Source organism: Bactrocera tryoni, chromosome 2, assembly GCF_016617805.1.
Source record: "Bactrocera tryoni isolate S06 chromosome 2, CSIRO_BtryS06_freeze2, whole genome shotgun sequence".
NCBI lineage: Eukaryota > Metazoa > Arthropoda > Insecta > Diptera > Tephritidae > Bactrocera > Bactrocera tryoni.
The window spans coordinates 44740775-44765843 of record NC_052500.1 but is presented as its reverse complement, the minus strand read 5'-3'; the positions used below and the strand labels follow the sequence as shown (position 1 = coordinate 44765843).

Sequence of the window (25069 nt, the reverse complement as noted above, 5' to 3'; positions counted from 1 at the left end):
CGGGCAATACTGTGTCCAATCAGTTGAAACTTATGACATCATCGTTTTGGTTTGACACATTTTCATTATCTTTCACTAGGAGGTAAAAAAAGCAGCACGAAAAACGATTTCAGGATTAATTAAAAGTAGAGTAAATTGGAAGTAGTATCTATGTTTTATTTAACAAATCAGTGTTTAGACCAAGGACGGACTGATTACAAAGTTCGCTACAATTTCGTTCGTTAGTATTTACAATATTTTCTGTGAGGTTAATCAGCGATTAATTCAAAACTTCAATAAAATGTACGCTTTATATTAAATAAAAAAGTTAATCCCATGATAAAAATATAATTGTTTATTCAAATTGATATCATTCATTTATCGACATAATTGCACATTAACACCAATGACTACATAAAGAGGAAACTAAAAATAATTTCAAGAGGAAAAATCTTGAACAAATACCTGTTACATAATACCTTATAATAGTATAATTGTCGTACAATTTAAAACTCAATGTGTTGTGTTCCAATTTACATTTAAATTATATTTGTTATAGTTATACATTTTTGTTGTTATTCATATAACCCTTGAAGGCAAATGTTTATACGTCGCATGTTTAAGTTGCCTTTATTTCTTAAGGTACTTTTTTGTACCATATAATATTAAACATATAGTATGTCTTTTTTCATATTAGTGAAACATAATTTGAAAACAAAAGGCTGATGCACTAAAAAGTAAAATGCTTATTGTGTTGCTGATGGTTGCTCCGGTTGTTGTTGCGGCGCTAAACGAGTCACAAAAGCGATGCCACTATGTATGATCTTACCAACAACCGCAGGTGATGAGGCGGCTAAAACCTCGGCTTTAACGCGAAGTTCCGCAAAAGCGTTCCGGGTATAAGGATTGCGTCTGGAACTATAACGCATAACCAAGAAATGATAGTAAACTATCGGAGTCATTAGTCCTGCTTTTCCTCTGAAATAGATAATAAAATTTGCAAATTATAAAAAATGCTTTTTACTGCATCCATATTCAAAAAAGTTGTTATATGAGTTATTCACTTTTGATATCGATAAGCAATTTAATTGCAAACAAATTTCAAAATGTTGTATACAATAGGTAAAGAATTCTAGGTTTCAGGAAAAAAAGGAATGCGAAAATTGACAAGTTGTGACTGATACACATACAGCTTTTGCATCGCCTTAGGAAAGCTATTGAAAGTATTGCCATATTCAGCGACGGTTAAACGGCACTTAATGCGATCTCATCTTACGAGATTAAATCGCTATTGGTGCAGGAGTATATAAAACGGCTAAACCTTCTTAACAGTTTGCAACCGATTGCAGCTCATTGGGGTGCCAGATTCCTTACAGGATGGGCGGACCAGAACCCTGTTTTGCGTTCGGTTGGTTCCCATTCCATAAAGGAGCTGCAAGAAGGAGTAGGCAGAGTAAGATATGAACATCTTACAGACTTGCGCCAGGGGAAGTTGTTAGCGGGTGGTTTTACCCGCGTTAAGTTGAAAAGTATAATAACCCTTCCCAGAGACACACGGCAATTCAAGCTCAAGATGCTCCTGTTTAACATTGGTGCAAACTACCGGTTTTACGCCATGAAATTGGAAACCCCCTACCACCCGTCTGCAGATACACGGTTGCACATCGGATCTTTATATCCGAATAGGGATCACAGCTACTTAATAGTAATAATTCATAAGTGTTGGTGAGTCTTCATGATTTACATGGTTTACAACCTATTCTTATACAGTTATCATTCAAAAAACCAAACCCAAAAACAACAGTTTTTCGTCGTTTTGTTTATATGATTCAAAATTTTAACTAAAGAAAATGCGTTTTTGAGTGACAACTGAATATGTATAGATTGTAAATCACTCAAAATTAACGTTCATAGAATTAAGGTTCCAATTAATATTTGTGTTACTGTTTTTTTACTTCTACGTTTTTTTTCGATTATTTGATATATCTCTATGAAGAGATCTAATTTCAAAATACATTTGATATCTTAAAAAACAAACGTTTAATTTTGTTACTGCATTCTAGGTCACTCAATTTAAATTTTTTAAATATACAAGGTGGCGCAAAAATAACCTTCCGATGTTTTTTGGCTGTAATTTTTTTAAAAAATTAAAAACTTTGATTCTGCTTGTTGATTATTTTTATTTGGTCTTTTAAATTGTTTTACATCAAGTCGAGAATATGATATCATGTAAATGGCTGCCGCCACAGTTGATTGTACTTTGAACCCTTTTTATGGCATTTTCCATCACTTTGGCCAGAACTTCCGGCGATAGGTCCTCACATTCTTGACGGATATTGTCTTTAAGAGCTGCAAGAGTCTGAGGCTTGTTGCCATAAACCCACGACTTCAAAAATCCCCGCAAAAAGAAGTCTGGAGCGGTCAAATCAGGCGATCTTGCTGGCCAGTGCAAATCGCCAAACCGGAGAACGACGTCTTCGAAGAAAAAAGGTCCGATGACTCCTCCAGCGAAGACAGCACACCAAACAGTGACTTTGAGCGGGGTTACACGCGGATTTTCAGTGCCCCAGAAGCGCAAATTTTGCTTATTTACGTACCTAAGATGGAAATGGGTCTCATCACTCATGTTTTTGATGAAAAATCATCATCGTCTTGGTGGTGATTAAGGATGGCTTGAGCGTATGTTAGACTCGATTGGCGGTCAGCAGCTAACAGCTGATGCACCGTCTGGACTTTGTACGGAAACATCTTCAAATCTTGTACCAAAATTCGCTACCACCGTCGACTGATACCCATCTGCGTGGCACGTGGTCTGGCGATGTCGACGGCGCTTTAATGACATCCTTGGCAACAGCAGCAATATTCTCTGCAGAACAGCTACTCCGGGGTATGCCACGCTTGGCAGCATCTCGTGTTGTGCCAGTCTCTTCGAGGCGAGCGGCTAAACGTCGCAGTGTTTCACCAGTAGGCGTCGGACGTCCAGGAAATCTGCGACGAAATTCACGAGCCAAAGTCACCGACCGATTGATCAAATAAATAGTCACCAATAACCCGCGTTCTGGAGCAGTGTAGCGTACCATTGTTTATTTACGTGTATTTCGCATGTTTTTACTACACAAATGTCAAAACAGAACTGACATTAGAGGTCAATTGCAAAATTTATAACATTTTCTGATAGGAGGATTACTTTTGCGCCACCCCGTATATGCCACCAAATGTTCTACACGTTTCCTTTTTTCTTAACCCCAAGTTTGTTTTTGAACCTTACCCAATTTGAAGTGAATATCTCCTTCAAAATTATCCACTTTAAAGTGTTTATAGTGCATGTTGGCTTTTATAACTCGGCATTTGAGAATAAAAGTTCTGTACACTTTCGCATGTATTTTAAACAATTGTCGAAGCACTTTTAAACACTCTGTTTGAGGCAGCTCCAAAACATGCGTTCTGAACGCATCAACCACCTCTTCAGATGTCGAAAAACTTTGAGTTCTTAGTTTATTCTTTCCGTACGGAAATAAAAAAAGGCATTCGGCGCAAAATGAAGACTACACGAGGGATTACGGTCCTGTTTACTTTCGGGCTTATAGGTATACCTCCAGGATTCACCACCTGTCACGATGTGATTGACAAGTTTCTAATCACCATTATCAAACAGCGTTGCGCACGAATCGTGCAACAAAAATAAGGAATTAAGACGGGATTTTGGTAGCACTCCCCCGAAAGATGGATCATTATAAGGTTGGATATTCACCATGCGCCAAATTTTGGAAAAGACGCGTGAAAGGAGAATCGACACACACCACATCTTCCTTGATTTCAAAGCTGCTTTCGACAGCACGAAAAGTTGCCTTTATGCCGCGATGTCTGAGTTTGGTATCCCCGCAAAACTAATACGTCTGTGTAAACTGACGTTGAGCAATACTAAAAGCTCCGTCAGAATCGGGAAGGACCTCTCCGAGCCGTTCGATACCAAACGAGGTTTCAGACAAAGCGACTCCCTATCGTGCGACTACTTCAATCTGCTGTTTGGAGAGGCTTTGACGATGACAACAACTGATGAGTCAACGTTGCGACTTCTCGAGAGAAAGATTCTGGGAAGACCTCCACTCCGTTGGAAAGACCAGGTGGAGAAGGACCTGGCTTCGCTTGGAATATCCATTAGGCGCCACGTAGCGAAAAGAAGAAACGACTAGCGCGTAGTTGTTAACTCCGCTATAATCGCGTAAGCGGTGTCTACGCCAGTAAAGAAGAAGACACATGTTCAAGAAATAATCGCAGCTGTTGTATCGTCAATTCAGGCGAATTCAGGAATTTCGACTCACAACTTATCTTACAACGCATAATTCATGATGACTTAAACCTCTTTCCGTACAAAGTTCAAATATTAGGTTGTCAAATATCTCCCTTTCGCCTTTTGAATTTCGCGGCTATGTTAAGGAAATCGATTAAAGTTCTACGTAAATACTGCGTTTTTCCGGCGTATAAATTTTAATAAAAAAATTAAAAATAAGAACTTTTTTTGTGGAAGTATATTTTTAAAAGAGAATATTGATGAAAACTTTCAATAATATTTTCGAAACTAGAGATTATTGCATATTTATTGCTTTTCCTCGCCAACTCTAAGATTGCAATGTAGACGTGTTACTGATCTAAAACATATTAGCGTTTGAAGCGGAGACAGTTCCAAGTGGAGTGAAGCTAAGATGTATCGAGTTATACCTAGTTCTACTTCCTATCTAGGAAAGCGGAAATAATTTTACATCTCTGCTAAGAAAACACGTCTTTGAAAAAAAAGGTTCGCCCACGCGTTGCTGTGGTTATTGAATACATTAAATATTATTATAAAAAACTTTTTAGTATAATAAAAATATTATTTGTGAATAAAGACGTAATTGCTAGTATAAGAATCCAAGAGGTTGAACTTTATGTCTGTATTTGAAAATAATTGATACAAATATTTTTTTATCGGATGAATTTCAAAATCTAATCCGATCCGATCTAATTGTTATTTTCCGGCTTTTAGACATATTATAGACATGACGAAAGATTGGAAAAATGTAGCCTTGTTTCTCGGATTTTACTCAAAATTTTAATTACACTAGTTTGTAAACTTTCGCGAGTTTTGGGTTGCTAAAACCGAAAATGATAGTAAAACGTAGGATTTCTTATGTTGCAGTCATGGGTTGTAGGAGTTAATCCACTACCATCTACTAAAATGACAAAAATACGTGATGGAAAATTCGCTATCAGGACACCTAAAATACCACACAGACCTTTTAGCACATCAACTGCAAATTTTTTCTTCAGATTTGTTAGTAATTTATTTTTTTGTTTTTATCCTTTTTTCATTTTGATCTCATCATTATATTATGTTTAGAAATATATTTTCTCATTTATAAGCTGTTTTGAGTTTCAACACAATTGAAATAAAAACTTCCCCATCTTTTAAGTTAGATCCCACAGGATAGCGTGCTAAGATTTACTAAACTCGTTTCAGTAGTTTAACAGCTTACCCCGAACAAACAAAGAAGACGTAATTTTTGTACGGTTGGAAAATAATAAAAAAACGGCTAAAAATGTATCAGTCTTGAAGTTATAATATTTATAACATATAATGGTAGGTAACACACCATACCAGATGAAAGCGTTTTTTGCATTCGCTCATTTTAGTAGTTAGATATCTGGTGTCTGAAATCTGTGTCGAATGCCTATGTTTTTGCTTGAGTTTGCCTCATTCTTTTACATTCCTAATGTAATTTCTGTCATTCAAAAAGCTTTTGCTTTGGCTAAACAACCTAAAATGGTACACATACGAGTGTATAAGTCCAAAAAAATCGTTTCCTTGACCATAGGAATTCTTTTGAGCTTTTTTCATGCTTTTTCTGTGTACAGAGATCGACTTATTGTGCAAACATCTTAAAGATTGTATATCATCTATAGTGATAATCATTCATACTTTCTTGAACACTAAACTAATACTTGCCAATCTAAACAGGGTTATATTGCTGAAATGACAACCCTGGCGTGTTAGAAATTTGGATCAATACCCGCAACGCTGAACCTATTGTAGGGCCGTAAATCGCATATAATGTAAACTTCCTACTTTCTTGAATTTAATTGTGTTTGGAAAGGTTTTGGATTGTCTGATTACAAAATTGTTAAAAATTCCGGGTTTGAAGTTTGTAATATTATAATGTATATAGGAGGATGGAGTCATGTGTAGAAGTTCACACTAGTGAGAAAAGTTTTCTAATTGCCATTCACTTGGGTGTGGCCAAAACGATTATTTTACATATGGCTCAAGCAGCTCAAGACTTCCGGTCTTTGACCACGTATCCTCTGGGTAGCCAGAAAACATCCGTTTGAAGGCGAGCTAAAGTGAGAAAGCAAAACATCCCCTCCACACGATTTAAGGGCATGGAATGTCCGGTTCATTAATTAGGAAGGTGCCGCTGCCCAGCTGGTTGATGTCCTCGTTAGAGTGAAGGCTGACATCACTGCCGTCCAAAAAATGCGATGGCGGGACAAGGACTGAGGCGAGTAGGTCCATGTACATGAACGTCTAGCCACAATCCGCATCAAAGCGAAGTTCCTCCACAAATTTTTGTAGTATTAGATTCCAGCACAAGAAAATTCATCAAGCTACCTGGCTGTCTCCGGATCGAAAAAACAATCCACAAAAAGGGAGACCCCACAATCTGCGCCAACTACCGTGGGATAAACCTCCTCAGCATCGCATATAAGGTTACTCGTGAGAAGAGACAATTTTTCGTCGATTTCAAAGCTGCTTTTGACAGCACGAAACGGAGCTGCCTTTATGTCGCGATGTCTGAATTTGGTATCCCCGCAAAACTAATATGTCTGTGTAAACTGACGCTAAGGCAATACCAAAAGCTCTGTCAGGATCGGGAAGGACCTCTCCGAGCCGTTCGATACCAAACGAGGTTTCAGACAAGGCGACTCCCTTTCGTGCGACTTCTTCAATCTGCTCTTGGAGAAAATAATTCGAGCTGCAGAACTTAATCGAGCAGGTACAATCTTTTATAAGAGTGTACAGCTGCTGTGGTATGCCGATGATATTAATATCATTGGTCTCAACACGCGTGCCGTTACTTCTGTTTTCTTCAAACTGGGTAAAGAAGCTAAGCCAGTGAACAAGGGTAAGACGAAATATCCCCTGTCATCGAACAAACAGTCGTCGCACTCACAACTAGGCTCTCACGTCACTGTTGTCAGAGTCCGTTGTGATTTACGTGAGTACCTGCCTGCGAAGGCCTAACAATACGTTGATCAGCGCCCCAAAGCATAAGTGCTTTCTGCACTTATACCTTGGTTCCAATTGGTTCGGGTGGAAGGAAACACCTTAGCCGCCTTGAATGTGACTTCAAACTGAATATTATAGCACTTTTCTGACTTTAGGCCATGCTGACATTCAAACCAAGACCTGTAAATGTCAGACACAGTGCATGTGGATTTTAGTCGCCTCTTACGACAGGCATGCCTTACCACGGGTATATTCTTTCACTGTTTGCAGTTATAACTTCGAGGTTGTAGATAATTTCGTCTAATTTGGAACCAGCATTAACAGCAACAACAATGTCAGCCTGGAAATCCAACGCAGAATATCTCTTGCTTACTTTGGATTGAGTAAGCAATTGAGAAGTAAAGTCCTCTCTCAAAGAACAAAAACAAAACTCTATAAGCCACCCACTATTCCCGTTGTTATGTTTGTTGTTTTAACGGAAATATAATCCCCGTTAGGATGGAAAGTGTCAGTTGTGTTGTCGTCGATGTCATTTAACGGAAGGCCCAAGAAACGTGCTGTTTCAACGGGGTCGGACCAAAGGGAGGAGGGTGTTAGATGAGTAGGGTTCGTAGGGCGTGCAAAGAGGTGGTTAGTATCATGCGGAGACTCGTTGCATGCAGGACATACATTCGGTATGTCAGGGTCTATTCTGGATAAGTAGGAGTTTAACCTGCTACAGTATCCAGAACGAAGTTGCGCTAGGGTCACTCGCGTTTCTCGCATCAGCTGGAGCTCTTCATCTGCTATGGGTGGTGATTTGACTCCAAGAACGCCATTCACGGGAAGGGAGTCGGTGAAGGTGTTGATGGCTTCGCTGTGAATGGCGCTCAGTACCTGTCGAAAGTCAGTTGCGTCCAAAGTCCGGTCGGCGTACTGTACGACGTCGTCGACGTAGTCAAGGAATGACCTTTTGATGCTCCTAGGAGGCGGTTCCGCTCCAAGCAGATGGCTGCAGGGGTGATTTCTGCGAAAACATCCCAGCAGGAACTGCTTGGAGAGGAGTTCATTATGCTCCTTAACTGGGAGCATAAGCGTCTCACTGTGGAGGTGTTCTATGGGAGACATCAAAAGACATTCCGTCGTAGTCCGGAGTGCAGTGTTTTGACAGGTCTGAAGTTTCCTCATCTGCGTTTCCGCTTCTTCGTCTGCTATGGGTGGTGATTTGACTCCAAGAACGCCATTCACGAGAAGAGAGTCGGTGAAGGTGTTGATGGCTTCGCTGTGAATGGCGCTCAGTACCTGTCGAAAGTCAGTTGCGTCCGAAGTCCGGTCGGCGTACTGTACGACGTCGTCGACGTAGTCAAGGAATGACCTTTTGATGCTCCTAGGAGGCGGTTCCGCTCCAAGCAGATGGCTGCAGGGGTGATTTCTGCGAAAACATCCCAGCAGGAACTGCTTGGAGAGGAGTTCATTATGCTCCTTAACTGGGAGCATAAGCGTCTCACTGTGGAGGTGTTCTATGGGAGACATCAAAAGACATTCCGTCGTAGTCCGGAGTGCAGTGTTTTGACAGGTCTGAAGTTTCCTCATATGCGTTTCCGCTTCAGCTGGAGCTCTTCGTCTGCTATGGGTGGTGATTTGACTCCAAGAACGCCATTCACGAGAAGGGAGTCGATGAAGGTGTTGATGGCTTCGCTGTGAATGGCGCTCAGTACCTGTCGAAAGTCAGTTGCGTCCGAAGTCCGGTCGGCGTACTGTACGACGTCGTCGACGTAGTCAAGGAATGACCTTTTGATGCTCCTAGAAGGCGGTTCCGCTCCAAGCAAATCGCTGCAGGGGTGATTTCTGCGAAAACATCCCAGCAGGAACTGCTTGGAGAGGAGTTCATTATGCTCCCTAACTAGGAGCATAAGCGTCTCACTGTGGAGGTGTTCTATGGGAGACATCAAAAGACATCCCGTCGTAGTCCGGAGTGCAGTGTTTTTACAGGTCTGAAGTTTCCTCATCCTAATTCCTAATTAAGGACCGGCCGGCCGATTGCCTTGTATGTTGCCATCAACGTTTCTTTGTCTTTTCCCCATGTGCTGCCGGCTAGCGACTTAAGGATTTTGTTGCGGCTCTGTACTTTGGCGATAATCGCGGTCGTGCGGGGAGAGAAGGAGCATAGACTGTCGAAAGTTACACCTAAAATCTTAGGATTATTGACAGTCGGAATTTTGACGCCGTCGACTGCAATATTAAGCTCAAGTCTATACTCCTTCGTCCAGTTTGTAAATAAGGTCGCTGTGGATTTGGTGGGGGAAGTGTTAGGTTTCGTGCAGTGAGGAAACGAGAAAGGTCGGAGAGGTAGCTGTTTACCTTCGAACACATGCCATCGATTCCATTGCCCGACGCCAATATCGTGCAGTCATCAGGGTACGAGGTTATGGAAACTCCCTCTGGTGGTTGTGGGAGTTTCGAGATGTAAAAATTAAACAGTAGCGGGGAGAGGGCACCACCCTGCGGAACTCTCTGTTTAATTCTTCTCAGTTTATATGTTTCACCTCGAAATAGTACGGATGCCTGACGACCGCTCAGATAGTTCATGGCTCACCTTTTTAACCCTAGAGGGAGCGTAATTTTTTCAATGTCCTACAGTAGCGTTCTGTGGTTGACTGCGTCAAAAGCCTTTGACAGGTCCAACGCTACGAGGATCGTTCTTTCGCAGGGTGGTTGCTGGTTGAGGCCACGACCTATCTGAGCGTTTATGACGCTAAGTGCTGTGGTGGTGCTGTGCACTTTTCGGAATACATGCTGGTGGCTGGCTAAGCTCAGGTGGTGAGTGAAAGTCGGGAGTAACAAGGCCTCAAGTGTCTTCACTACTGGGTGGAGGAAAGTTATCGGTCGATAAGATTCCCCTTTGTTGGCGGGTTTCCCAGGTTTCAGTAGTGGGGCCACTCTCCGACTTTCCACACATCGGGTATTTGAAGAGTGGTCAGTGACAGATTGAGGACCTTGGTGAGATATTTTACTCCCGTCGAGCCTAGATGCTTTAGCATTAGCATGTTGATTCCATCAGGGCCAATGGATTTGAAGGATTTTGCCTTGTTGATGACACCCTGAACCTTCTCATCGGTGAAAGTAAGTGGCGCGCCGTCGTTTGGCATTTTGCGCAGCCGTCGGTTAACACATCGTTTAGCTTTGTCTACCGAAGGGTCCAGTGTGCACTGCCGGCTAAAATAGCTCGAGCACTTTTTCGGGTCCGAAGAGGCATGACCATTGAATTGAACTTCAACTCGGTCGTCATGTCTCTTCGGGTTTGACAAAGCTTTGACAGTAGCACAAAGCTTACTCACACCGGTGGAGAGGTTGCAGGACTTCAGGTGCTCTATCCATTTCGTCCGCTTATGTTGGTTTACCATACGCCGAATCTCCAAATTGAGATCCCTTATTCGGGGATCCCCGGGATCGGCATGGCGTAAGGTGTCGCGCTCGTTAGCTAAAACTGCTGCTTCGGCTGGGAAATTGGGGCGGATTTCCGCTATTCTTCCAACCGGGATGAAGCGAGCGGTAGCTGCTGCGATCACCTTGCGGAATTGACGTTCGCCAACGCATACGTCCGTAGGAATAGGTAGAGCGTTGAAGGTGCTCTCGGCAAATTCTGTGAAGCCGACCCAATTATCTTTGTTAAAGTTAATGAAGGTGCGGTTGTTCACAGAAACAAAATCAGGAGGCTTCTCGATCGAGATAATTATAGGCAGATGATCTGATGCGAGAGTTAGCATAGGTCGCCAGGTTATGCTATTTATCAGACCACCGCTAGCAATGGTAATATCCGGCGAGCTATTACAGGTGCCCATAACTCTGGTGGGGGCATCGTCATTCATTGTGCAGAATGTCGAATCGTCAATCTGTTCCGCCAGCTCCATCCCCCTACGGTCATTTGACAGGCAGGAATGCCAAAGATCGTGGTGCGCGTTAAAGTCGCCTAGTACCAAACGGTTTTCACCACGAAGTAGCGCACCTATATTCGGGTGATATCCTGTAAGGCAACATGTAACTTGGGGGATGTATATATTAAATATTTCGAGCTCGACATCGCCTGACCGGATAGCTATACCCTGACATTCTAGGGTAGTATCCCTTGGGTCGATGTCTTCATCGATTAGACGATACTGCACGGTGTTGTGCAATATGAAGGCTAGGCCACCACCATTATCTCGCTCGCGATCTTTACGTATGTATAACGTTGAAACCGGCACAACTCAGAAGATCTGAGCGGCTGTTTAGCTTGGTTTCTTGGACTGCAGCTATCGATACACGTTCCCGATTCATAAGTGCAACTATCTCCTCGATCTTACTCTGGAGTCCGTTGCAGTTAAATTGAAATAGCCGGGTTTGTCGCGGGTGTCCGTGGGTGATCCTGGGGGTGAGGGAGTGACGTGTGGGTAGTAATTGTTGCAGCTGTAGAACCCGCAGGGGCGGTTGTCGCGCTGGGGTGTTTTTAGGCGACGCCACTGTTGTGAGTTGCGGGGGCAGACTCCCGCAGCATGGGGCAACGTACGACTCACTCCACTCACGTGTGGTGCGCAAGCCGAAACACGCCGGAAAGTGACACCAGTCAGTACAGGAATTGCACTTGACGGATGTAACATTCCGACGGATGACGGTCTGACACACGGAACAGACTGTGCGAGAGACGAAGAGCTGCTGGTTGGTTCTCGCACGAGGATTGGAGCGGGCAATTCCCACGACAGCCGGTTCTACCCACCGGAATTGACTCGGATTTTATCCGACCAAGGGCTGTTTTTTCGGCGATCTAACCCCGTTTGGATCGGTAAGTGTTAATTTGTGCCATTATTCCCGTCCTGCTATATGGTGCAGAGGCATGAACGATGACAACAACTGATGAGTCGGCTTTAGGAGTTTTCGAGAGAAAGGTTCTGCGAAAGATTTATTATGGTCCTTTGCGCGTTGGCCACGGCGAATATCACATTCGATGGAACGATGAGCAGTATAAGATATACGACGACATTGACATAGTTCAGCGAATTAAAAGTCAGCGGCTACACTGGCTAGATCATATCGTACGTATGGACGAAAACACTCCAGCTCTGAAAGTATTCGAGGCAGTACCCGCCGGGAGAAGCAAAGGAAGAGGAAGACCTCCATTCCTTTGGACAGACCAGGTAGAGAAGGACCTGGCTTCGCTTAAAATCTCCAATTGGCGCCACCTTGCGAAAAGAAAAAACGACTGGCGCGCTGTTGTTAACTCGGCTATAATCGCGTAAGCGGTGTCTACGCCAGTAAAGAAAAAAGAAGAAGATATATAATTTAATATAGCATATGTTATGTTATGTACATATGTATAAATTTTTCATAGCAGAATACTTGCAAGATGTTGCTACAGCATATAACTGCAACCTAACGGTAGTTTGTATGTTATCACCTAAAACTAAGCGTGATAGATATGCAATTATACATACATACTAGCTGTGCCGTCGACTTCGTCCGCGTGAAATACTGATTTTGGGCTTCGTCTTTATCTTCGTCCGCGTCAATTTCTGTTATCAAAGAACTTCTGCGTAAATTATATTTTTTGTTTTATTTTCTGTTGGCAGAAGAACATATTGATTTTCTCCGCAACCTGATCTTGACAACGCGACACATAATTGGCCATGTGAAAGCAGTCTTGGCGTAAATTGATCCCCACGTGTTTAAATGTTTACCCCTGCGGTGGTTTCAGATTTCTAAGTAAAATTATTGGGGCGCCTATTTTTAGCTTAAGGGAATGTGGAGGAAGGCCACTTGGGTTCAAAGAATTTAGAAACTCCTGTGGGTAATGGACCACATCTTCGTGATCCATTACATTATCAATAGATGTGTCATAGTCACACTATATCTCCTTCAAGTTTATTTAAAATTATGTCATTAATTTCGTCCACGCTACTGTTTCTCGCCGCCAATAATGCCCTTTGACACATCCATTGGTGATCTTTATTTTCTATTTCGCTGATGTCAGGGTAAACTTTTGATATTAAATCCTCAATGTTACCTACTCTTACTCCTAAATCGCGATCAATTTAAATTTTATTTTGAAAATGAGGTATTTTCCCGTCTCCTACTAAAACTAATTTTGAAGGGAAAGTTATACTACCTCCCCCCAAATGGGCTCACATATTTGTCGATAATTTTAAAATCAAAGTTCGGGAATTCTGTGAGGCCCAACGATGTGATCGTTCAGCGCTTGATTCCCGTTGTCGGTTCGCCAAAGTTCGGAAATTTTGTGAGGCTAGACGCTGCGAACGTTCAACGCTCGATTCCCTAGCACAGTTTTGTTCATGATTGCTCGTTGAGTACCCAACCCATGCATATTCTCATCCTCAGTTTCATTGCTGCGCAAAACTCGCAGCCGCTTTGCAGTAGCAGTCCGCCGAGAAAGCTGAGTTCTTTTTCTAGGCAATATAGTGACAAAGAAAGACCGTAGAAAATGAATAAAAAGAATTTAGAAAAAAGAAATGTAAGATTAATAATCAGGAACCTAATTATTTTTAACTGCACTTGGTATTTACGTAAACTGAATATTATGTCAAAAGAATTACCGAACAACACATTTATTTGGATAAAGATTAATATTATTATGTTAATACAACTCTAACAAATAATTTCGACCAAATTAGTTTTCACAAAAACAGTACTCACAGACTTTTTTTTAGATCATTAAAATAGAAATAATTCTTTCATACATAACTTTTGTGTATCTTGAACCGCTTTCGCAGCGCAAGGAACGGAAGCCCCCAAAGATAAATAATTTCCCCGTTTTTTACACATTTACCACTGTTTCTTCGCTCCTATTGGTCGCAGCGTGATGCTATATAGCCTATAGCCTTCCTCGATAAATGGACTATCCAACACAAAAAGAATTATTCAATTCCAGTAGTTTTGGAGATTAGCGCGTTCAAACAAACAAACAAACTCTTCAGCTTTATAATATTAGTATAGATATATAAATGACCAGGATGACGAAACGAATTGAAATCCGGATGTCTGTCTAGTTGTCCGTTCGTCCATCCGTCCGTGCAAACTGAATCCTTTAAAAGGAAGAACTTTTTAGTGTTATAACTCAACATGAAACTAAAATAGATAGATGTAATTTGGCACAGGGCATCGCAGGAGCAAGGTGCACTTTATATCCCTCAACGCAAATCCCTTCCGTGCGAAGCAATTAGTCCGGGTCAGCCACGAAACGTGTGACAGGTGCTTAAAGTGCGGTTGGGTATCACACACACCAACTAGCAATGCGCATGGTCCAAAAGACAAATGTAATTATTTTTGTTTATTTATTTATTTATTTATAATGTTTATTTCCGTATTTAACGTTGTGAAATATTGTTTGCCGAGACAAGCAAACAATATTTCATAATATATAGTATATTCATATTAGCGGAAGAAGACATATTACGAGCACTGGCAGATCAAGATGATTGTGACACTAAATTATAACAAGAATCGGATGATGATGTGATCATATCAGTACTCAAAGTAATACAGATAGTGAAGTAAATGCTGACATACCGTATTTGCATTCAGATTGTGATGATGCTCATTTTGCCCTAGACGAAAAGATAGGACGACTAGCCACACTAGTCAAAAAATGTGATAAGCCTATTTGCATGTTGCATGCAGATTTTAATTGTCTAGACTGCGGAAACTTAGATGACTAAGATCTGATTTTATTATTGTTTGATTTTACTCAATTATTAATGTTTAAAAGTACAACGCTAGATATATTTGATTTTAGTACTCAAGAAATGTTTTAATAGTTTATAAGTTGAGGAAAAAAACAAGTTTTTGTACTCTCTTAATAAAAGTATATTTTAATGTTAAAATAAAATTTGTTTTACTTTAATCAATTTATTATAAGATATACATACATATATGTACATTAGAGTGTTTTTTTTTTTGAACTATTAATTTTTTCAGTCCCGTTACGAAATTTCCTTGGAAATACCCAAAAAAAAATTCCCTAAAAATTTTAGCCCTTAATATTAACATTAAGAACTGGACCAAGGCATGTAAAAGTTTTCCATAGAAAATACATTACAATAGTGATTTTTTATCTTTAAATTCCTACAGATCAGAGGTATTTTACGGTATCGCTTTGACTTTAGAGGCATATTTCTCAGAATTGTTCACTCTACAAAAGTGCCCAGTGCAACAAAGTCCATGTTCCATGAAATTCGCATTTTTTTGTATATATCTCGTAAATGACAAGAGCTATAGAAAAAATGTACATCACAAACTTGTAGGAAATTTTATTTGCTACAAAATATACCATATACCATATACCTAATACAAAGATTTATGAACTTCCAGTTTACTTTATACCGCACTGTGATCAAATTGAAATTTTTAATTTATACTTGGCGAGTTTTTAGAATTTGTAAATTTTGTTTTTATAAGTTGGGAGTACTGTTAGTGACATCTATGCTAAATACGCCACGTCAAAATATTCATTACTATTTGAGATACACGTCATTTTGTGAGGCTCTAAACGTGAATTCTCCGATAAACAAAGAAGTGCTCATACTAAATTGGTTATTTGTGATCATTCGCCTGATTTACCTTCGTGTAACTTCTGGCTGTTCAGCAAATTCACATGACCACTTCGAGGGCACCGTTTTGATTCAATTAAGGATATAAAAGCTTAATCGAAGAAAGCTCTGATAGCCATCACGACAGAGGATTTTCCAAGTGCTATGATGACTGGAAAATTCGTTGGCATAAGTGTATTGCAGCGGAAGGGGATTACTTTGACGGAGATGAAATAAACAAAATTCACCTTTCAATTTGATCTCACTAATATATCGGCCAATACATGAATTATCTTAGCGAAAATCAGATAGCATATTTTACTAATAACAATATAGTTATTAAAAATGAATAAAATCTGGTAGAAAACTTGTCCTTGTCCCCATTTAACTAATATGTATCACCATTTGCGAACATGCGGCTGACTTTACTCCATATACTTATGTATATTGGTGAGTGTACCTTACTAAAACTCACGAGAGTATATTATTAGTATGTGGCATGTTAATGGTATTACGACAAATATATATGTATATAACCGGATCAATAAATACTTAGACCACCTATACCTGCTATACAATTTTGAAACTTCCGGTGGGCTTTATACCTTATACTATAACGTTCAGTGTGTGTGTATATAAGTAACAAATTGTTTGAAAAAAATGCTCAAGTATACCTGTCAAAATTAATGCAATTAGCCCGCCCCTTTTTCTGTCCTCAAAATAGCGTTTATAATGATTTCCGACTTTCTATCTGACTTTAAATTGTGCAGGTTGGTCAAAATGTGTGATATTATAATGAAATTAAATGGATAAGTTTCCACTGAATATGAATAGAATTGTTCGGTTACATCTAATTTAGCCCTTCCTTACTTGTTTAAAAATTAATTTTCCGTAAGCTCTCAGATACCTCTCCCTCATTTTCTACAAAGAGGTAATAGAGAGGGACTGGAATGTATTGCCTTGTAAGTATTTTTCCCCTTAAAACAGTCCTTAATTCAAACCAGGATAAATATGGGTCTTGCGTTAAAATTCATCAAATATTTTTATTTAATTTTTAAGAAATATTGAAAATTAGCCCACTATCATTGTTCCTAATTTCGTGTTAATTAATACTGTTGGTAAAGTTTTTAAAAATTTGTAAGTCATTAAATTATTTCTTCCAAGACGAACTAACGTTCATGGTATAAAAAACTCTAACAATATTTCAAATAATGCTTCAGAAATACGAGGCTTGGAGTTAGGTTCAACAAATTCTTTGCATTAGGTTACTTAGAAAAATGGTATTAGATACATCAGCGTATAAAAATATCAACGAGGGGAAGTAAATTGCTGTATATTTTTTATCAATAACTTTGAAATGAAAAAAATCTCAACTTACCTGAATGTGAAAACAATAGCCAATGGCATAATAAAAATCTCAGCAAAAGCTGCAGCCTTCAAAATATTACTGGCTTGGAACTCAACCAACGAAATTAAGAACCTTGCTCCCCACCAAGAGTTTTGGCCAATAATCTATTTAGGGAATATAGAACCAAATATTTTTTAACATGTCTATAATATCGAAATTTACTCACGTCTAATAATTTTAATGAGTAACTGGATGCATGTAATACGGCGAACAAAACAATTGGAATGAGAATTAGCAATGTGGGTTGCACATTAAAAAATATTAACGAAAACATAAGATAATGGCAGGAATCTTCAATAAAGAGGCGGGCCAAAAATTCCCTCGTAAATGCAAACGAAGGTAAACGCTGATGTAGGCGTAGTGCTGACGTCGCTGCATTCGATAGTAATACTTTGTTAAATGAGCTCTGTTGATTACTGTAAATTAAACAGTTAAAATATTGAACGCAAATACTATAAAATTATTTAACCTTATTAGCGGTACCAAGTAGCTGAATGTAAAGAGTACTGTGAGTATGCGTGTAGCCCACATAGCTACGTCGACTTTATTCGTTCGAATATGCTGTTGCATTTTTTCCAATACATTGCCATTACTATCTTGTTGTGGAGGTGGTGTAGATGAAGACGTCGAACTGTTATTCTGTTGATTATTACTTGCGTCGTCACTCATTTTACTTGTTCTGTAAAAATTAGTTAATATTTAAAATTGTTCATATATAGTATATGTTCATATAACAGACTTAATATTCGATGCCAGAAACCAAAAAACGCTTAAGGTTTCAATTCAATTTTAAAAAATAAAATTAAGATATATAAATACATAAATGAATAGATGCACTTTACAATATGTGCTCACCGCACGTTTATCTATTAAAATTTGATTAAGTTTATCAAAATATAAGTGAAAAAGGGATATTGAATATAAATAATACGCTCTTGGAGCATTCCTGAAGCGATCAACCACGTATCTACGAAATTTATTCTATCTAATAGTATTTAGTCAAGTTAGTTTTGTAAGACCAATTCTGCTGTCAGGCGTACGGAAATCCACCTACCGGAAGTCAATTGAAAGGGTTCAGAGGCCTGCTGCGCTGTGCATAACGGGACCTTTAACAACTAAAACGGCGGCTCTTAAACTGATATTAAACCTGTCACCTATAGACCTCTTCGCTGAAAACTGCGCAGAATCGGTGGGACGACTACTGTTTGCAGCAGAGTTTACATATAGGGTATAGTTCGGTGTAATGGCGGTTTGGCAAACACCGACCATATGATCCCACTTTCCAACTGGGAAAGAAAGTTCAAAGTAAACAAAGAAAAATATGGTTCACGTAAAGGTACATATGTATGTTAGGTACGCATAAAAACTCCAAACATTTACACGGATAGCTCGAAAATGAAGTTGGTGCGGGAATATAATATTCAGAGTTAGGCAAAAGGCAGCATTTTAATTTTCGGTGCACTGCAGTATATTTCAGCTGAGGTCTTTGCTATTGCGAAAGCCGCGAAGCTGGCCTCTAATGCACCTGCTGCAATTCTAGAGTCAACATCTACGAAGGCAGACAAACAGCAATCAAGAAAGTGTCATCGTATCGCTTATCGGCCAGAAGTGTCTTAGGAAGCTGAGCAGCAGTGGAAAGTGTTGCCAGAAGCAATCAACTTCACTTCTACTAGATGCCATACCACAAAAACATCGAGGGCAATGAAATAGTGGACGAGATTGCCAAGAATGGTGTACGGCTAACACCCGAAAACGTGATCAACATTGAGAAACCCATGCATTGTTTATATGACGACCTGAACAGCATGGTAAAAAAAAAAAAACCCGATGGAATGAGCTACATGGGTGCAATACTTCAAAAGTCATGTGCAAAGCAGTTAATCGGAAGGACACAAAATTCCTATTAACACATTACTGTAGGAACATAATCGGAATACTAACTGGTCTCTGTCTGGTTGCCCGCACGCCCGCAAAATAGTGCTGACAGATCGAGAAGACTGCAAAAAATGTCGAGAGCAAGGCACCAGGGAAACAATGCAAGATATAAAAAGTTTATTAATTGCTATTCATAACGTAGGTATATTGGACATCAGACAAACCTAAGGTAAAAGGAAGCTTTTTCGACAAATAAGTCTTCCATGTTCTGGAACCAAAATTTACATATGTATATTACGTGAATTCTTCTCCCTTGTAAAAAAAAATACATGTAAATTCAACAACAAAGTTTTTGAGTGGAATTCGTAAAAGAAAGTATCCAAATACTTCTTAAGTTATGTTTTGTATATTTTAGATCGGTTTTACAATTATGAATGGTTCAAATGACAAATGATAATACATTATAATTAAAAAGGTGATTTCCTTGTTTTTTATTTATTTAAGACTTAAAATCAAGTAAGGCAGGGCTAAGTACGGGTGCAACTGAACATTTTATACTCTTGCATCTTGCAAGAATCAAAACCAGGGAAATATTTTATGGTGTAAAACCAATAAAGTCAGTCGGATGTTCTAAAATCCTCATTTAGCTATGTAGGGGCTAGGTCAAGTTTTGGCTCAAATTTATCTAATTTAGGCACAAAGATACACTGGTATGAAAACACGCTCTCTTATTTTCATTGGGATAACTCATATGTATTAATTTAGTGCTTAATTATGTCACTTTATGTGTTTTCGGTTAATGGCCGTTATTTGAGCAAAACTAGAATGCTCTGTAGCAACTGATTGCAAGAATATAAAAATAAAAAAAAAATCCTTTAGAACACTTCAAACTAATTAACTGGCAGCTATATTGACCGAAAAATACATCTACAATGTATTAAATTTGTTGACAACATGATGCTTTTAACTGCATAGTTTTAGGTGCGTTTTTTGTTTGCAGTGCCTATCTATTGATTATTTTGCCTTTCAGTTTCAATGCCACCGAAACATTTTACAAATATACAGGTGAAACTAATAAAAATGTTACAATGACAACAAACCCGCACTAAGAATTTGCTCATTTAAAAGTATGAAATCGACATAATTAATTGTTCCTCTACAGTAAGTGGAGGAGTGGCGCACATCCGAATGGTTTTGCCCGCCACTTTATGTATGTATGTACATACTTATGTTTGTGTAGTAAAATGTCGAAAGTATTTTAAATTATGGAGAAATTTACTTAAATCGGCAAGTGCAACTTCACGTTCACATATTCTTCATCCGTTGTAAATAAAAATCAACATACATAACGATTAGGTGAAAGCGAAATTAAAACTTTGATAGCATCACTACTATATTAAATAACAAACGAAATCCAAAATTAAAATTAACGCAGAGTGAAATTACTGAGTCAGACATCTGCGTTAAGCAAAAAGACCATTAAAAAGCGGTATATGTACATGTTAACAAATATATGTATACTATAAATAACATGTGTAACAATGCTATATTTTTAACACGCTTGTATGTATACATACATATGTACATACATGGCGCAGTAACTACTTATGAAAGACGTTACAACTGGAGTAAAAAAATTTTCCCTTTCGTAAGTTGATCGCTTGCACATTTTTTTAGTAAAATAGTTAAAAAGTAAAAACTCCACACCCATATTGTCAAAAATGTGCTCAATAATATACAAAATATCCGAATAAAATTATTCAATCCATATATAGGAAATAAATACGCAAAAAAAGTCTTTTTGTTATCGAGATGTTTATTTTCATTCAAGTGTAATTCCATCTCTAAATAATAAAATGTAGGAGCTGATTAGACCTGTTCGTTTTCAATGCAGATTTTTGCGACGGTCCCGTACTGAATTAAAAATTGGACTTGTGACTGTATCAGAGTACAGAATTCCGGTATAAATTAGAGTTTTGTATCTTAGTTTGCGGATTAGTTAGGGCAATTTAAAGATTTTCGATTAAGAGTGCCAAGAAACATTTGCAAAAGTTTTAAGTACAATTTCATGAAGACATCTTAATTCTTACTTGTTACAGATTACCCGAATAGATGGACATGCCGATCATTTCTATATAATAATATAACCTTATCTATCTCTTTTAATTTTAGGTGGTACAAACAACTCTTAGTTGAACAAAACTATTATATTTTGAAGCTATATGCTGCAAGAGTAGAGATACGGTTACTTATTCAAATATATTCCTGTTGAACGGAAAAATTCATAAGTTCAAATTTTTTCAGCGATGAGGCCCTTTTCCGGCTCAATGGGTACAAGCAAAATTGCCGCATTTGGGACGAAGAGATGCAGGAGTTGAGATTTCATCCAGATAAAACAACGGTTTGGTGTCAATATTTCTTCAAAATTGATGCCGGTAAGAACGTTACCGTAGCTGGCGGCCGTTATCGCGGTTGCTTGCGCGGCAGATCCTCCCAGTTGGTCACATCCCTCAATTGTGACAAACGTATACTAGCAAAACCATTATCGCGCCATGATAACCGAATATTTAATGCCTGAAATTGAAGCTCGTTATCTCGGCGACAGTGAGCAGATAAGGTCAAGTTTTGGGCCGGTCGATTGGCAACCAAGATCGTGTGATATCACACCGTTAAACTGTTTCCTTTAGGAATATGTAAAGTCTAAATTCTAAGCGGACAATCTCGCTCCGATTCATGCCTTGGAGCAAAACATCACGCGTGTCATTCGTCAGTTACAATTAGAAATCCTCGAACGAGTCATCTAAAATTGGGGTCAACGGACCTTGCAAAACGTAACCGCGGCCAATATTTGAAATAGATAATCTTATAAAAAAAAGAATGCCAAAGAATGTTCTTTGGAATGATAATAAACATTCTCTATTAAATTCGAAATCCTGTGCTGTTTCTTTAAAAAGGAGGGAACCTCGAAATGGACCCTATAGTTCTTGTAATATATTTCGAAATTTAGTAGATTGTAATTGATTTGGTTTTGGGCCGGTCGATTGGCAACCAAGATCGTGTGATATCACACCGTTAAACTGTTTCCTTTAGGAATATGTAAAGTCTAAATTCTAAGCGGACAATCTCGCTCCGATTCATGCCTTGGAGCAAAACATCACGCGTGTCATTCGTCAGTTACAATTAGAAATCCTCGAACGAGTCATCTAAAATTGGGGTCAACGGACCTTGCAAAACGTAACCGCGGCCAATATTTGAAATAGATAATCTTATAAAAAAAAGAATGCCAAAGAATGTTCTTTGGAATGATAATAAACATTCTCTATTAAATTCGAAATCCTGTGCTGTTTCTTTAAAAAGGAGGGAACCTCGAAATGGACCCTATAGTTCTTGTAATATATTTCGAAATTTAGTAGATTGTAATTGGTTTGAATAATGTATAGTTTACGCCCTCAACGAAGGAGGCCGCGAAAATTATAATTTTTTTAATTCGTTTTATTTTCCCGTGATACGAAAGTCAACTCTTTATATATGTATGTCTGTATATACATATATAAATTATGTTTAACACACTTTGCATACATTATTCAATTAACTTATTTGTAATTAGAGTTTACTCATTGAAATAGGTATATCAAAAATACTTTTTTATAGTGCGTTTTTAAGCAAAATAATACATTTTAAAAATTACTTCGTACACCCATACTGCACTACCCATTTTAACCCCGAAATCCGGGGATGCTATTCTAAAATTTACCCTGTTTATTAAATACGTGAAACTTTTTCTTAAATTAACAAAGCGAAAGGAAAATTACAGCTCAATCATCTTATGTGGATCATCTCAAATTATCAAACATTTACAAATAGAATTCACTTTTCATTATGCAGCTAAATAACCTTTGGCAAAACATTTTAATTCTATTTAAATAATTAGTAATGCCTACCAACTGTTCCACATAACTGATTTGATTAAGTCAGTAGCAATTAAAGTCCAATGCACAATGTACATAGATTAATTTTTTAATAAAAGATCAGTATAATAACAATTAGCTCAAACTAATACGTGTTGATTCTTTAATTTAAATACTATATATAATTAACTACGGGGTATACATTTTGAGCCACAAGTCTATCTATACTAGTATGTATTATTTGATGAGTATTACACATGACATTCGAAATCAGAAAAAACGAAGTAATCGGCCAAATTTAATTGTCTTATTCCCAATACGAAGACTGATATATTCAAACCTAGTTAATTTAAATAGTTTTTACTTTAACTTTACTCACAAATTTTCCAACCGTTTTCAACTTATTTCTTCCACTAATTCACCTAAGACTGATTAAATTTCCACCTGTAGTAAAAAAAAAAAACTAATCCATCTCCTGCTACTATCTCTTTCTAAGGGAAGTCATCATATTCATTCACTCTACAAATTTCGCTAGTTCACGCTTAAAGATGACGTTGGACAGTGCGGGCAACTTAGTAGACCAAAATTTTGTAAAAAATGCTACCACACTTCACATAAGTTAAATAAATCACAATGGTATTCGAACTTTGGAGGGTATGGTTAGGTAGTTTACCTGATAATTTGGTAAATGTTCAACTGCGCGGCTTTTCCGAAAACGTGCAGCAATTTTTACGGGAAATGTCTTAAAAAATTCGTTTTTAATTCCGCTTCACGAATATATATAGCGCGTTATCTATTTTTATGTTTTTTTTTGTAATAAAAACAAAAAGAAATATGATTTTGCCCGATATTTACGCTATAAATGGCATCACTGTTCGAAATTCAATTGGGTACTAGTGATACAAGCAGCGATCGGTTTCGAAATATCGATACTCTCGATATTCGAGACTAAACAAGAATTTATAAAAATGAGAGACACATAATAGAAAAATAGTAATAATTGGGAAAATAATAAGAAATTAAAACATCGATATTCTCAATATTCGAGTCTGAATGAGAATTGGTAAAAATGAGAAATACATATGTAATAGGAAAATAATAATAATTGGAAAAATAAGAAGAAATTAAAATATCGATATTCTCGATATTCGCGACTGAACGAGATGATAAAAATGAGAAATACATAATAGAAAAATTTATAATTCATCATTATTGCAAAAAGAAGCAGAAGTTGAACACAATTTCTGCAATAATAATGAATTATAAATTTTTCTATTATGTATTTCTCATTTTTATCAATTCTCGTTCAGTCGCGAATATTGAGAGTATCGATAATTCGAAAACGACCAGTGCATGAATCAATAGTGCCCATTCGAATTTACAACAGTGATGCCGTAATTTCGAACATAACCTTGCCATTTTCTTTGAAGTGAAGTGATTGTGAAGTTTTTCATATTATTATAAAAATAACATAAAAACCAATTTCTCTTATTGATTAACTAACAACATCTGTATACGTGTATACTTATAATTGATAGAAAATATATTTTTAACTTCTAAAAACGTGTTAAATGTAAAAGTGAATTTTTAATTTCGGGAAATACGATGTTTTTTTTTATTAAAACAAAGAAAATATTGTTTTTAAACGCACGCGCCATATATATTCGTAAAGTAGAATTAAAAACAAGTATTTTAAGATATTTCCCCTGAAAACTGGTCTACGTTTTCGGAAAAGCCGCTCTCCTGAACCTTTACCGAAAGATGAGGAATGCACCGCGACCTATTGGGTCTATTGTGCCCTCTCCTAACTCACATAGACTCACCTAGCCCTAGCGCATTGATGAAGTTCAATAGACTTCCAGGTGCTAATGAGGCTATGCGATCCCTATCCGGAAACATGGATCCAAGGGCCTTAGTCCTGCGGCTACAGACAGTGCTCAGTGTTCAAGCTCCAAGTCGCAGAACCGGCAGTTAGCGCAAGTCCAGCTTGCAGTGGCCAGTATACCATGTCACCAGTAGCCTGAGTTTGTTCTTGGGAAGGTTTATTACAACTTTGAACCTACTCAAGTTGTATCCTCCA

The 25069-nt window shown here is 38.2% G+C and overlaps 1 protein-coding gene across 1 annotated transcript; it reads right to left on the bottom strand.

Moving 5' to 3' along the window:
- Nucleotides 1-311: 311 nt before the first annotated feature.
- LOC120768309 (Krueppel homolog 2) lies at nt 312-23478 on the bottom strand. Its single transcript, XM_040094946.1, has 5 exons — nt 23369-23478; nt 17676-17885; nt 17373-17622; nt 17177-17310; nt 312-957 (listed from the first exon to the last, which is right to left on the bottom strand). The coding sequence occupies exons 2-5, from the start codon at nt 17873-17875 to the stop codon at nt 726-728; spliced, it is 816 nt and encodes a 271-aa protein (XP_039950880.1). The 5' UTR covers nt 17876-17885; nt 23369-23478; the 3' UTR covers nt 312-725.
- Between the last annotated feature and the right edge of the window lie 1591 nt (nt 23479-25069).